This window comes from Abramis brama (assembly GCF_963993115.1).
Source record: "Abramis brama genome assembly, chromosome: 6".
Taxonomy (NCBI): domain Eukaryota; kingdom Metazoa; phylum Chordata; class Actinopteri; order Cypriniformes; family Leuciscidae; genus Abramis; species Abramis brama.
This window is the reverse complement of record NC_139968.1, coordinates 30,182,463-30,198,882: the sequence shown is the minus strand read 5'-3', so window position 1 is coordinate 30,198,882 and position 16,420 is coordinate 30,182,463. Positions and strand designations below refer to the sequence as shown.

The window sequence follows — 16,420 nt, the reverse complement described above, 5'->3', positions numbered from 1 at the left end:
GGCCAATGCCGAGGGGCCCTTGATTATCGGATGCTGTCCAGAAGTTTATTTACTATGTGTGCCTCAGAGCCTTTTCTCAATTTTTCTCTAATTTATTCAATATTTCAATAACAGTTTTGTTTAAAGGGGTCATGTTGTCTGAGGTCAACTTATGACATTCGCTTGGTTTTTACATTCAAAAACATCAAAATGAATAATAATCGGCTATAGTTTCTACCCTGGTTTTGAGCCTAGCTCCTGAAACATTCGGTTTTCATGGGCGTGCCGCATTGAAGACTTGGAAGTAAACACCCACTGCTTTGATTGGATAACAGTTTTGCATATTATAATGAGTTTCATGTAATGTGCAAGAATCGCTGAAGTCAACAGACTCACACAAACCAAATCTACGTATGATGAGAGATTCAGAGACAGACTGAAACTGGATGATCAAACCGGATCTCTGACCATCACAAACATCAGAACCAATGACACTGGACTTTATCAACTAACAATTGTCAGTGGAGAGACCAAATACAAGAGTTTCAATGTTACTGTCAATGGTGAGTTGACAATTATGGCATAATTTACTGACCATATCTTTGTCATTGTAATGTTTTTAAATGTTTGCTTTCTATTATTTTTAATATTCCTTACATCCACATTTTATGATATTGACTGCTTTAATTAAGACCAGAAGTGTGTGATGACACTGACATCACAGTTATCTATCATTATCAGTGACTCCACAATATTCTTCATCATCAGACAGATCATCAAGCTCAAATTGTGTGACGTCCAGCTGTGCTTTGAACAATTCAACCATCAACCAGACTGAGGATGCCAACATTACTGAACTCTATCAGTCAAGTTCAGGTACATCACTGATGATATTAGTGTTTATTTACAGAGCAGAACTCTGTTAGATGTGTTCAGGTCAATCAGTGTGATATTAGTTTTTCAGTGAAATCCACTGTTAGTTTATAGTGGCCTGTGTAATGGAGCTAGTAAGAGCTGTGCAGGTAAACCTCACTCCCCTGATCTCAAGAAGCACACTAGCGATTGATGCTAGGCTGCGGTCTTTTGCCTCCCATGCCGTAGACCACAGTTCGAATCCCACTCGGAGCAGGTCAGTAGGACTGGTTTCACCTGATCGAAGTTAAAACCTAATACATATTCATTGCATTGATGCAGTACATATTGGTATTGATTCATATTACATCTGGTGAGCACCCTATAATCGACTGTATAACACAATTAAACTGCAACATTTGTATTGCATTCAGGGTTTACATTTGATCAGCTCATTTATTCCCTGGGGTTTATGGTTAATGGATATTGGGGGTAAGGCGTATTTGCGTGTTTGTGTGTGTGAGTTTACAGGAATTGAGAACAGACCGCAGAGGAGCGACAGAGAAGTGAATCCCGTGTCCGAGAGCCGTGTTGGGTCTGCTCTATAAAACATTAGTAGGCTACTTGATGAGAAAATAGATCATGGAGAAAGAATCACATAATCACTCACGTTTCTAGGAGAACTGAGACTAAAGACAGCGCTGAAGCCCTTAAAAGAGTAGAATTGCCGATATTAAACAATCCTAGCTTATGTTTTTTTGCTGAGCAAGGAAAGTGAGCATGCAGACACACACACACGCACACACGCACACACACACACACACACACACACACACACACACACACACACACACACACACACACACACACACACAGTAAAGCTTGTGGATTCATTGCCTTCCCAATAACCCACAATGGTTGATCTCCCAAAAACCCACAAAACCATCATCTATACGTTTTATATGGAAACTTTATAGCATTTCTTTTTTCTTTTTTTTTTCAGGCCACATCCACTGTTGTGGTTTTACTGAAGCTGTGATTCGATTGGTCGTCTCTGCTCTGGTGGGCGTAGCTACTGTTGCTGTACTGGTTTATGACATCAGATCTACAAGAAGTCAGAGAAGAAGAGACCAGACATCACTGTCAGACTGAGTCAAATCAGACCAACAGTGTGAATTGAGCAGAAGGTTTAGTTCCAGATATGTATAAAGCAGATATAAAGCAAACTTACATTGATTCTCGGCACAATTCCTGTTCCTTGCACAGCTATTTATCAACAGATTGTTTTTCAGTGTTCTCCTGTCCACATTTATAATGTCACAAAACAACATAGTTCAAGCAGTTGTGTGTGGACATGTGATTCACTGAATGCACGTGATACACTATCAGCTCAGTTTGTGAGGCGAAGTGAAACTGTTTGTAAAAGAGTCCAGCTTGTAGAGGAATTAAGGTCAATAGGGGAAAAGAAATCTCATCCTTCACATTCTACATGTCCAAAACGGTTTTAATTCAATCTACTTTAAGGGAACAAGTCTGATTAATAAGATTTAAGCAAACTCCTATTATTTTCCAACAGCAATTATTATAATGCAGAAGATGCTGCTTTGGCTCCCCCTTATGACTGAATATGCAAACACACTCTGTTTTTACATCGGGTCAGTGCATGTTGTAGTTCAATGAGAGTCTATTATATGTGGAGCTCCCGCAGTGTCATTTGTATTAGGAGAAACATCTGAACTGTTCATCATTCTATACTATACTAAATAGCAGACAAGATCCTTACATCACTGTTAATGTTTTTTTGTATATTAAACTTTATGTTTATGTCTCGGTTAATCTGTGCAAATATGGATCTAGACCAGAGTATGGACCAGTGGATCTAGACAACTCGAATTCTATCAAATATTTAACCTACTAATTAAGATAAAATGCTGTTTTTGTCTTTACTGTTTGTTGAATATGTTATGATGTTTGAACAATAGTGTGAATAAATCATGATTTGACGACAAAAGAACTAAGAACTACTTACTGAATAAAAACAGTAAAATAAGACATTCTTACTGTGACTGCAACATCATGACAGAAAGTTTGAACACTTGCATAATCCACTTTATACAGCAGCGTTTTTTTTATTTTATTTTTTTTTATTATCTTATAACCAAACATAAACACCTTGTTAATTCTTCTTCCAGCCAAAATATGCAGACAGAGACAGGGGAGGAGCAGGAATGAGGAGACAAAATGATGGTCAGAATAAGCAGTTTATTAAATAATCATAGTTTTCTTGATGCCACAAACACATGCAGAGGTTGCTAATTCAATAATGTTATAATAATGTAATAATCAATAATTGCTAATCCCCCCTCCCTCTCTATAGTATATATGAAAGCATTTGGAACATGCATTGATTGAAAAGCAAGCAATCCTTCATAATCATGATCACAAAAATGCTTTGTAAAGCTCAGGTGATCAGCCCGAACTCTTCCCTTCTACATGTCCTTTAAATGGACAGGTCTCTTCTGTCATACCAGCGCTGGTTAAAGAGTAATACACCGATAATACACTGTCATCTTACAAGATAAGTGATCAGACAAAACAAATCCATCACTAATGTACTAAGTAATGTATTTATCCGGAGGCATGGCGCCAGCTTTCTGAAGCTTTATATTTCCTCAAAGGCCCCAAGATATTTAACTGTTCTCCAAACTAATGGACAGCAAAGATGATATCCAAAGCTTGACTTTCATAAGAGCAAAACTCATTAAGATTTCATAAAAGCAAATAATTGAACTCATCTCCTTCAGCTCATCAACTAATCTTTATTTAGTTTAATTTTAGTGTTAGGGTTAGTGAATGTCCCTCCATCTCTGACACATCCCAGCAAACATTTTGACATTTAATGACCGTTGAAAGTCCCTCCGACACGGAAGAAGTCCCGTCATTTGAACGGACGTCTTCGACGTCATCTGGCCGTGAATTCCATGTCTTTTCTGCGCGTCCCTGGACGTCTGAATGGGTTTCTTTTTTAGTTATTCTGGATGTTTATAAGATGTGTTGATGTGCATTTTTAGAAAATGTTTTGTTACATATTTTTAACCGTATTTATGCTGTACTACCGAAACTGTTTTTGGCTAGGGACACGACGTTGCCATAGGACCAAAGTTTGCTGGGTCACTTCACAGGAGCGCATAGAAATGCACAACAGATATGTGTTTATGAGCTCAAATTCTGCATAGGTGGCATAAATGCAATTCAGAAATAATGTTCTAAAGTTAATGCTTTAAATATCTGCCATCAGTATGAATATTTACATGCAGAAATCTTGATTCACCAATACAAAATCCTGCAAAAAACACATTCTCATCATAGTCGTTTTCACAACTATTACACTGAACAAATTCTTCAACTCTCGGGGGAGAAACATTTTAAAAATAAAAAAAATTGAACGGCATATTCAAAATGGTTTATGGTAAAAATTTTGATACATACTTCACCTTTAAACTACTGTAGCATCATAAAGCTTATTGTTTTTGTCTAGCTCAACTCTTACAGCCTTTGATACAAAGCACAACTACAACCAGAGCCAGCAGAACACCAAAAACTATTCCTGCTATTTCACCTGGAGACAGAGCCGGACCGGGAACAGCTAAAAACAAAACAAAACACATTATTGTGAGTGAATGAGTGGCAAGATAGAATATGAAAGTTTAGTGTATTGGATAATTTAGTGTATTTGAATAACATGACAAGAACACAAATACAAATGTCATGTCCAAGAGTCTAATTTCAATTAGAGCATCTGGTTTAATTATACTGTATGTCCTCTCTATAAAGACTCACCAGTGACAGAGAGAAGGAATCGCTGTGAGCTCTCACGGCCTCTGATCTGTAGTTCATAAAGTCCAGCATGTTTGGTTCTGGTGTTTATGATAGTCAGAGATCCAGTTTGATGATCTATCTTCAGTCGGTCACTGAATCTCCCATCAGCTTCGTTTAGTGAGGTCTCGTTAGTTTCCACATCCATTTTTGCCAGGAGAATTCCTTTATCTCCAAACCTCCACACGATCAGATCATCTGGGTGTATATCAGTATAAGTCTTTAGAGTGACAGACTCTCCCTCCATCACTGAAATGGACTTCACTCCATCGGTCTCATTAACCACACCTGGAAAACAGGGTTCTCAAGTTTTATCAAAAGCTTGGAGTTAGATCACATGCGGTTAGGGGAGGAGCCCTAATGGAGCCCCGCCCCCGCCTGTCCCTGCCCCCCAATTTTACCCATTGTTCATAATTAACCAGCACAAATTGAAATTATAATGGTAAATCTGATAAATGACAGAGCAATTCATCACATCAAATATACAATTTAATGTTATATTTCAAATTACAAATATACAAAAATATAACAAATTGCTCCAAACAGTTTGGAAAAACAAATCTTTTTGCATTTTGAATGTGTCTAGTCGAAATGGTATAATGATTTATTGTGTGGTGGGACATTGTGAACAAATTACATATTAGAGTATTAAGGTGTGTGTTTGTGTTTGTGTGTGTGTGTACACAAGAGCAGGGCTGGACTGGGACAAAAAATCGGCCCTGGCATTTTGGCCCAGACTGGCCCACTATATGATCATAAACACCACCCATCTTTGCACGCCCTTAAATATATGCATACCATCTCCTATTCCTTAAAACCACTAATGCCATGTAATGAGTGAGTATAGGAACGAGTGTGAGTTAATAGATGAAATAAGTAAAAATTTGACATTTATTAATACAGTTGAACTATACTCCACAGTGATGAATCCTAAAACAAGCTATAAGCTGCATTGGCATAGCAATACCAGTGTTTCTTTGGTAAAACTGTGGTGGCTGGACCTCGGTTCTTCTAGGGGGGTTTGGGGGCATGTAACCCACCGATGAATCGATGGAAGATGTTCTCACGGCATTCAAAGAGTACTGTAGCCCACAGAAGAATGTTTTGTTTGAAAGACATCTGTTCTGGTCCCATGCGATGTCATCAGGAACTACAGTGGACAGATTTATTACAGAACTGCGTCAGAAAAGTAAAGACTGTGAGTTTGGCCGAAGTGAAGATGATATGCTGAGGGATAAATTAGTGTTCAGCATTAATGATCCTCGTCTGAAAGAAAGACTGAAGTGGACTCCTTGTATATTGGCATGATAAATAGTAATGATCAAAAGACAGCAGGCCACACAAATGACAGCAAATGGGTCGAAACAGCCAGCATTAGAGGCGTAGCAATAAAATTCAAACTGGATACAGGCGCAGATGCCAGTGTGCTGCCCATGTCCATTTTCAAGAAACTGCCAGGTCCCATTCAACTACAACCCACAAAGACTGTGTTAATCGCTTTTGGTGGAGCCCGCCTGCCCTCATGTGGTGTTGCTTCCCTGCAGTGTAAAACCTCCAGACACAGTGCCACTGTAAAGTTCCATGTAACAACACAAGCAGACAAAGCGATTCTGGGAGGTGAAGCGTGTGCAAGGTTGGAGCTGGTGAAGAGGGTTGAAGAACTCACAACGAAGCCCCCACAGCCTCCATCCACCAAAGAGGAGCTGATTAAAAGATATGCAGTGGTCTTCACAGGACTGGGTGAGTTTCCTGGAGTACATCACATACATGTTGACTCATCTGTTCCTCCTGTGATTCATGGGTGTAGAAACATACCTCTTTCGATCATGGACACACTGAAACACACGCTGCATGATCTCGAGAAGAGGGAGGTGATAAAGCCTGTCAAAGAGCCGACTGAATGGGTGAACAGTCTTGTTGCCACAAAGAAAAAGAATGGTTCACTAAGGGTGTGTTTGGATCCTTGTAACCTGAATGAAGCTGTCAGACGCCAGCATTTCTCCATCCCTACACCTGAAGATGTGCGCAGCAAACTTGCAGGTAAAACCATCTTCACCATCCTGGACGAAAAGGATGGATACTGGCAAATTAAGCTGGACGAGCCATCTTCAAAACTGTGCACCTTTAATACACCGTGGGGCTGATACCGTTTCCTCAGGCTTCTCTTCGGGATTAAGTCAGCCAGCGAGGTGTTCCAGCAGAAGAACTGTGAGACCTTTGGTGACATTCCAGGTGTGCATATTGTCGCTGATGACATGATAATAGCTGCAGCCTCAGAGCATGAACACGACAAAATCCTTCATGAAGTGATGGAGAGAGCAATGGCAGCAAATGTGAAGTTTAACAAAGACAAAATACATTACAAGGTTGACACTGTGAAATATATGGGACACATAATCACCTCAGCAGGACAGAGGGCTGATGATGCCAAGATCAAGGCAATCATTGACATGCCGCCCCCTGAGGATAAACAAAGCCTCCAACGCCTATTGGGCATGACCAAGTTCTTGGCGCAGTATGTCCCAAATGAGGCCTCACTGACAGCACCGCTCAGACAGCTGCTTAAGAAGGACACATTGTGGCAGTGGTGTCCACACCACACTGCAGCTTTAGAGGCCCTGAAAGCTGCTCTGACACAGGCACCGGTGTTGAGGTATTACGACCAAAGGAAACCACTTACACTACAGGCAGACTCATCAAAGGACGGACTTGGAGCATGTCTGCTACAGGAAGGACAACCTCTCTGCTATGCCTCACGATCGCTCACGGATACTGAAAAGAGGTATGTTCAAATAGAGAAGGAGCTGCTGGCCATAGTCTTTGCAGCCAAGAGATTCCACCAGTACGTCTTTGGCAGAGCAGTGACCGTGCAGTCAGATCACAAGCCTCTGGAGGCCATAGTAAGAAAACCGCTGAACAAAGCACCAGCACGACTACAAGGTATGTTGCTGCAACTGCAAAAATATGATCTGAACATAACTTACACTCCAGGCAAGAACATGTATATTGCAGACACTCTGTCACGAGCTATGATGAGCAGAGACGGTGACAACGCGGACGAAAATCCCTGTGATGAGAAAGTTGTGTACGCCATGGAGGCCACAGACTCATTGAGTGAGGAGACGCTCAACCAGTTGAAAACAGCCACCACTGCAGACAGTGTATTGCAAGCTGTGTGTGAGAAACATCTGAACGGCTGGCCTGCGAGGAAGCGCGGCCTGGATAAACGTCTTCACAGCTACTGGCCAATGCGACACAACATCAGCATCCAGAACGACATTATCATGGTAGGAGACAAAATCGTCATACCACAAGGCTTCAGGAGAGAGATCTTGGAGAAACTACATCTGGCTCACCAGGGTGTCCAGCGCACAAAAGCAAAAGCAAGGAAAGTCCCAATAGAGGACTTGTCGCGTGACATAGAGATGACAGTGGAGAAATGTAGGCAGTGCCAACAATTTCAGCCACAACAGCAGAAGGAGCCTCTCATCACACATGAAGTCCCTGAGCTCCCGTGGATGAAAGTTGGAGCCGACATCTTCCAAATGAGCGGTCAGTCTTACTTGCTGAATTTACCTGATTCAACACCTCTCACAGTAATCCAGAAAATGAAGTCTGTTTTTGCTAGGCATGGAATTCCCAGAGAGCTGGTGAGTGATCACGTTCCTTTTGCCAGCTACGAGATGAAGTCATTCGCAGCCTCTTGGGACTTCAAGCTCACACACTCAAGCCCCGGATATCCACAGTCCAACGGACTCGCGGAAAGGACCATAAAGACAGTAAAACATGCTCTGAAGAAAGCGATGCATACCGGCACAGATCCACATCTGGTCCTGTTGTCACTAAGGAACACACCAGTGACAGGGCTGAACATGACACCTGCACAGCTGTTGATGGGAAGGGCTCTGCGCAGCACACTTCCATGTTCCAGCGCTTCGCTAAAGCCATCCACTCCACTGGACATGCAAAGACGGATTCAGGATCTGCAGTCACGCCAGCGCCTATATCACGACCGTGATGCCAGGCCGTTGCCTGCCTTAGATCCGGGTACCACCGTACACATGCAGACACGACGTGGTTGGGAACCAGCCGTAGTGACAGGCCAGAGACTGGAGCCACGCTCGTATAACGTGCTGACTCCAGCAGGAAAGACTTTAAGGAGAAATAGGAGACATCTGAGGAAGATACATCCAAGTCTGTTTAGAGATACTGACTCTGATGAAGATACAGATGTAACCCACTCTGAGACACATGAGTCTACTGCCCTGCTACCCCAAGATCCACCACCACAGGTCTTGTCTCCTTTGGGTGTGAACAGTTCACCAGAGTACATCACCAGAAGAGGCAGAGTAGTGAGACGTCCTGTCAGGTTCAGAGACTAGTTCGTGGTCTGTGACTGATTGTTGAGTCTGTCAAAAAAAAAAAAAAAGGAATACAGACAAGAGTTGGCAATCTATTGTATTATTTTGGTTAGAGTTAAAGTTAAACCTAAGAAACTTGTTTATCTGATGCGTTCTCATAAAGATTGTAAAGTGATTTGTTAATACTAGGGGTAAGTGCTAGTCTTCAAGGATATATATATATTATTTAGTATTGGACACAGTAGTTTCATGTTAATGAAGTTGATGTGATTAAGTGCATGAACACATCACGTTCTCGGAAAGGGGGATGTGATCTGATCGAGCACTTGGTGCTCGACTATTTATGACTGCAGCACTTCTTGTGCGCAGCCTCAGATTAGCCTACCCAGTGTTATTGTTGTTGTTAAGGGTCCGGCCATTAAAAGAGCACGAGTCGCCACAGTCCTGTCTCCGTGTGTATATCATTCAGTAACCTAATGTAGAGACCCACGGTCTGAACCAGGTCAGAGAATAAGATCACAACAATCATCACAGGAGCTGATGAAGGGCAGAAAACATACTGTATATTTTGACACAATTTAAGGGCCTGGTTCTATTTTTTCATGCTATTTCTCTGCACATTCCTTGCGTTTCTTCTCCATCTCGCTGACTATTCTGACAGATAGCTGCTACACACTGACACTGCTGCACGCTCGCTCACTCGTTTAAAGTTGTGATTGGGCCAGCCCAGTGCCAATCAATGGGCCGCTGATCGACGTGTTTCATGGGCTGGTCTGTCAGAAAAAAAAAAAAACTAACGCTGACTGTTTTTGACCAATGCATTACACCAGCACAAACCCAGCGCGTTCGCGCGATGTTGATGGTTACCTAGTAACGAACGTACGGTGCGTGCGCCTCGTACACAACGTTATATAAAGCTTGCAGGACAATTTAATATGGAAGGCGCACGGGGCCAAAAGTCTTTAAACGAAACGCGTGATTTTTGACCGCGTCAACACGCACTGTTTGTTCGCGTTAACGCGGCATTTTTTGACGCATTTCTTTTGTACGTGTAGACACGCCCATTCTGGTCGTGTTAAGGCGTCAGTTATGGTCACTTTAGTATGTGTAAAGACGCACAGTTTTACCATGTTAAGACACCAATTTGAACGTGTTTCTCAACGCGCACATTATAGCCATGTTCGAACTTGTAATATGGTTTTAAAGCAGACTTACTTTTAGATTAACCCACATTTTAATCCTTTAGTTTATTGTGGCCTTTTTTTGACTGATATATCTTAACTGCTACAGTAAATTAATTCATGTTAATGAATTAAAGAGAGAGAGAGAGAGAGAGAGAGAGAGAGAGAGAGAGAACTTTATTCACTTTAACATAATAATGTTTTTGTAATTTGGTGTTCAACCCAAAACCTTTTATTATCATATTTTTTTCAGAGGTGTTGTGTAAACAAATTAAAATAAAAATCAAATAAGACAGCAGGTTAAACTGTCCTCAGAACAAGAGTAGCCTAAAGTGTCTGTTTTATCAGTAAAAGCCAATAACCAACTGGATAGAAACAAACTTCTTAAAATTAATTTTCACTTTGTGAATCACAAGTGGTGATTATGTTTTTAAAGTCTATAAACTGTAACTGTTTAAAACTCAAATTGAGACAGGGGCGGCGCCAGAGAATTTTTAATGCATGTACTGAGATCATTGACAGGGGGAGCTGCGCAATATATATATATATAGCCTATTTATATAGCCTACTATTAATAAATGAGAAACTTGGCCACTAAATATTTAATATTCAATTATTTTAATGATAACAATTAAAGTTTTAATATTATTAAATTGAACAAGCGCGACATTCAGCATTCAATCAAATATTCTAAAAGATGTATTATTAATAATGTTATTTCAACATAATATCTCGTTATATCGACATAATATGTGTGCATGCAACAAGCAAGATGTGCATTTGTAAATCCGGTGACGCGTGTATTGATTTTTATTAATAAAAATTGTCGACTGCAAAGATAAAGTTGATGACCGCCTTACAGTATTATGGTGAACGCGCCTATAGAAATGCAGATAATGGATTACATAATCAGATAGTAGCCTTTTTCTGTTCGTTTTGAATTATTTTGTTTAAAGACATTTCAAGCTTTGTGTATTTGATGTATTTCTCATGTCTGTGTGAGGCATACACTGAGTTTCGTTAAGTTAGGATGAGATGCGTTCCAGTTAACGTACAATGCAAGTGACCGCGGGGGCGCCTCCATGATTATTGTCTGTTATATTGGCTTCCTATTTAATAAATCCAGGCAATTGGTTGATGAAAAATCGATTAAAATTAAGATACAATTTATACAAAACGAAATTCAATTTAAAGAAAGATTTTCTACAAAACAAGACTTAATGAAGTGGTCAAAATCATGTCTCAATCAACCTTTCCATGTCTCTCGATATATTGCGCATCCTATCTTTCTCGTGCTGTTCACTTTTTTATAAATCAACATAAATGGAAACAAAATATGAATGGAGAAATGTTCTGCTATGACTATGAGTTTGTTTGTTTGTGCTGTTCTGTCTCTGTGTGTTGTACAGTAAACATCGCCTTGGATGCTGCAGGCTGATGAGTGCTATAATGAAATTAGTACATTATATTTAAAATATGTAGGCTAATATATATTTTAAATATGTAGGCTAATATATATTTAAAATATGTAATATGTAAAATATGCTCGACATTTACGCGTGTCTGGGCCAAGTGGATTTTTGAAGGGGCAAGTGAAAGAGAATTTTACTTGCCCGACCGGACAAATAGCCTGATTAAAACGTCACTAACAAAAAAATACTATTCTGCATTCATTTAGTGTAAGTGGCGACTGATAGTGAATACAATAGCCTAATGTAATATAGCCTTCTGACGATAACAAGTTTCTGCGAGCCTAATTTGGAAACAAATGAAACATTCAAAATGTGTTTTTATATGTATAACATATGATACAGTTACAGTTCAATAAACAAGTAATTCATATTAAGTCAGTTGAATGTTAGACAAAATATATGTTCTATTTCAGCAGCGAAAATAGTTCTACATCATATATCAAAGGAAAACTCAACTGTGTTTCATTACTGAATGATTCAGTGTTTTGAATGAATCAGTTGAGTCAAAGATTCAATGAATTCCTATTAATTTACAACTGCCTAATCCCGAATGAATCAGCCGTTTGAATGAATCGTTTGAATAAATGACTCACTCATTAAGTCGGTCGCCTGCCGCCTCCTACTGGCGGTTTATAATATTATTTCTATATACAAATAATATTTCTTATTTGTATATTCAAAAAATATTTTAAATAATCTCATTACATTATTTAATGCAGTTTGATTTGATTGGTACAGACCTTTAGCATCTTATTATTCTAATTAAAGATGAAGCATAGGCCTATATTTAAAACGATTAGGGAAAATGCCCTTTATAAAGATTAAAATATCAAAAATATGCCGATTTATATATGTTGACTGAACAGTGATGAGAATACTGATTCGTACATAATTATATTTACGACACACACAAAAAAAAATCTTTTTTTTTTTTTCTGTTCAAACAAATGTTTTTACTCGGACAAGTGAATGACTGACCGAAGGACAAATGAAAAGGCTTAAATGTTGAGCCCTGGTATATATTTTATTATTATTATTCATTTATTTACCCATAAACATGTCTTTAGGAAGCCATAAGTTGCAGTGGCAAAAATAACTTTGTGAAACCTTTGGGGGTGGTGGACAGGGTTTAAATTAAGACAGGGGTATGCCTTAATCTAGTTAAACGTGCATTTCTTTTCTTTAATTCCACAGCTTATGTGTGCAGTTTTTTATTGCTTACATTAAAATAATTTTCTCTTGTTTTGTTTTTTAATTGCAGTCTTTTTCTTCTGCCATTCATGCTTATCAGCGCTGTGCAATCTTAAGCTTTTCTTAGTTCAGCTGCACACAGTTTGAAAATTTGTTTTTGGCAGTTTGCTAAAATAAAAGAGCATTTCTAAGATCCATCGTTTAAGCTGTTGACTTTTCTACCCTGAGAAAGAACGTTAAACGAACAACTTAAAAAGGCATGACAAATCATGACATAAGACTGACATCACTCACAACGTACCAATGCATTATCCCTCATGAACAAATAGAAGGTCTGATGTTTGCATACGTGCATACCAGTATACCATTACGTCATCCTTCATGAATAAACATGATGTCTGATGTTTGTATACGTATATACCAACGTACCATCGCGTCACATATGCAAATATAGTCTGAAATACAGCAATTTCATTGGCTGCTGTGCGTGTTGTCGCGTTAACGCGGACAAACGGTGCGTGTTGACGCGGCCGAAAATCACGCGTTTCGTTTAAAGACTTTTGTCCCCGATCGCCTTCCATAATTTGATTGGCATTGCCTTTTCAGCGTGAGATATGGTGTGGCGTGTGAGCGTGTGAACTGGTTGAATTGCGTGTGTCTCACGGCCAATGCGTGAGACTTGAGAACCCTGTTCGGAAAATAAATTTGATCAGACATGTGATTGAGCAAAATGCGCTGAGGTCAGAAGTGGGACATTTCAACTCGGATATTTCCACCACAGACTTTACCGAATGCATTTTATTAGACTTAGCCTATAATGATCTAACAGTCATCTAAACAGGACTTGAGATACTCACCAAAGACAGTAACACTAAATATCTTTGTTGTAGTCTTTTTTCTAGAGATGGAGAGTTTATATTGTCCCGAGTGTCTGATTCTGGTGTTTCTGATGGTGAGAGATCCAGTGTTTTGGTCCACCTGTAATCTGCCTCTGAATGACACATCATCATCAGTGACAAAAAATGAGGTCAAATCGTTCTTTCTTGTTATTTGAGTTATGACAAAGCCCTTAGGTCCAAACATCCACAGTATGGTATCATCATTCCGTATTTCAGAAAGATCAGTGTGTAGAGTGACAGAATCTCCCTCCATCACTGACATGGACACTTTTTCATCTGCACCAGACACGCCTGCAAAGCATAAAGCAAAAGTTTACAGATATACAGTTGAACTCACTGACCCCACTAAACAGATTCAACTGAAAACATTGTGTGATACAGATGTCACTGTACATTGTGAATGTGGAAAAAATGTGAAATTTAAGATTAAAATGTATTCCAAAAAGTAAGAATAATGTAGGCTATACAAGGAACTGCATTAAGCCTCATTAAGCGTTATATAATGATTATGAATGTGAATATTTTACAGAATTTTCCAGCAGATGTCGGAGGCGACTGATTCAGACCTGATGTAGCCTACCATGGAGCACATATTAAAACTGTTATTATTAGGCATTGTTTTTTCAGTGTCAGTAGCATACCCGTGTATTTGTCGCACTGCTGATGTTGAAAGTTGAAACTGAAAGAAGCCCACTTACAATCAATAAGAAGAAATCACAAGAAAAAGAAAAGCAATAAGGTGCATGCTGTTGTTGCTGTGTAGATTCCTAATAAAGATGATCAGTGGGAAATATTTACTATATGGTTCAGTTTCAGTATGTCTTGTTCGTCACTCCAGCCGCGCCCTAAAATTGTGAATTACACACGAATAGCTCTAAACTCCAACAGAGAGACAATAGGCTACAACTGAGAATCACTGCTTTTCTCAAATATTATCCGCATTACACCGTAACTTCATGTGCGCATGTATGTGCATAATTTTACACAATTTCCAGCAATCGATGGCGACCGATTCAGATGCAATTTACCATGGATCACATTGTTTTTTGCCGCATTATTTATAAATGTGAAATGCTGTTACAGTCAGACTCAGTTCCCATGCATTCGACGCAGACATGATGCCTAAAAATAAAACCAAAATACTTACCTTCCGCGAATAATAAGAAAAGGGAAAGCAATAACATTCTCTTAATTTTTTTGTAGAACTGTGCAGATTTGGAAAGTAATAAAGATGATCAGTGGAGATTATTTGCTGGAGAGTTACTACAACCCAGCAAACATTTTGACGTTTAATGACCGCTGAAAAGACGTCCCTCTTACATGTCCAGTCATGGTTGAAAAATAGTTCCAAAATGTAAGTCGAACGTCTTCGACGTCATCTGGCCGTGAATTCCACGTCTTTTCTGCGCGTCCCTGGACGTCTGAATGGGTTTCGTTTTTTTTTTTTTTTTTTTGTTCTTCTTAATGTTTATAAGATGTGTTGCTGCCAAATGTATGTGTAGGCCTATATATAATCCTGCATATAAAATAATCACACCCATATTGTGTGACATCGTGAAAGGCAATCATTTAGGCTATTTTTACACATCTTAACTTGACAAAGGTTCTAAAAAGCTCCAAAATCGGTCCGGTCAGACCTAAAATTGTTTAATCACGTGTACATCAACACATTATTTGTGGACTAAAGCAAAAAAAAAAAAAAAAAAAAAAAAAAAAAAGCACACACTAATAATTTAGCACAACATGTTTTTGTGAATATTACATTTGAAATGTATTCCACTTGTTAAACAGCTAGCCTACTATTAAAAAAATAATAATAATAGAAATAGTACAATGTGGTAAATTCTGTGGTAATGGCATTTTTTCTAACAGTTTCACATATTAAGGTTAATCAAACCAGAATATAACAAAAGTACAGGAACAGTCAACACATTCTATTTTTTAGAGTCTTTCTACAATATTCCATCATTGATGAATAGAAGTCAGAGCTGTGGCAGTACTAACTTTGTTACCAACAGTCTTGCATTAAACAGCCATAAATAAAAGTTTTTAGAGTCTATTCGTTTATGGCTTTATGGTTTTTGTTTTGTTTATGGCTCATTTTTTAAATCCACCACCCCCAGCTGTTCCTGGAGCATTCTTCAGGTGTTCCTCCACTGCTGCATCAATGTCCGAGTCTGGAGCATTTGAGCTCCACCTCGTCACAGCATAATGGTTTTGAAAAAAAAAAAAGAAAAGGCAAATTTTTAGGTAAACGACATACTTTTTTTGACAATGTTGAAAAATAACCATGTTATTTTACTGCATAATAATCTTATGCCAATAAATGATGTTCTGCATTAAATGTGTTTGAATAGTGGACAAAACAAAACAAAAAACAGCATTTGCCCTCTTCAATACTGTGGTGCCCTTAAGAAATACCCCATAACTGTGTAAAAGTGAAAAGGACATTTCTGATAAAGACAGGTGGTATTTTAAAGAATGTCCCCTGATTAGATAAAAGTTACCAATAAAAATTACATTAATATTAAGACATTAATATTAGACAAGGAACAAGAGATTTTTTTTAATGTCATAAGGCGAAAATAACCTTGAATTGCATCATACAA

General features: G+C 38.9%; 1 protein-coding gene and 1 long non-coding RNA gene across 2 annotated transcripts; one reads left to right on the top strand and one right to left on the bottom strand.

The window, feature by feature from the left end:
• The first annotated feature begins 398 nt into the window (after nt 1–398).
• Nucleotides 399–2,561, top strand: LOC311085735. The gene is made up of 3 exons (XR_014606924.1): nt 399–542; nt 748–855; nt 1,835–2,561. It is a non-coding gene; the product is annotated as an uncharacterized lncRNA (long non-coding RNA).
• A 513-nt stretch (nt 2,562–3,074) lies between these two features.
• On the bottom strand, nt 3,075–15,165 carry LOC311085409 (uncharacterized protein). Its single transcript, XM_084117917.1, has 4 exons — nt 14,959–15,165; nt 13,770–14,102; nt 4,672–4,995; nt 3,075–4,477 (listed from the first exon to the last, which is right to left on the bottom strand). The coding sequence occupies exons 1-4, from the start codon at nt 14,993–14,995 to the stop codon at nt 4,371–4,373; spliced, it is 801 nt and encodes a 266-aa protein (XP_083974043.1). The 5' UTR covers nt 14,996–15,165; the 3' UTR covers nt 3,075–4,370.
• Nucleotides 15,166–16,420: the final 1,255 nt, after the last annotated feature.

What these genes read in the sequence shown, in the direction of transcription:
- LOC311085409 (XM_084117917.1), bottom strand. Translation starts at nt 14,995, where the DNA reads ATGTTATTGCTTTCCCTTTTCTTATTATTCGCGGAAG. An exon ending in ATTTAGTGTTACTGTCTTTG is followed by an intron (nt 4,996 to 13,769) that starts GTGAGTATCTCA and finishes CCTGTTTTCCAG; the next exon opens with GTGTGGTTAATGAGACCGAT. An exon ending in ATTCCTTCTCTCTGTCACTG is followed by an intron (nt 4,478 to 4,671) that starts GTGAGTCTTTAT and finishes TTTTGTTTTTAG; the next exon opens with CTGTTCCCGGTCCGGCTCTG.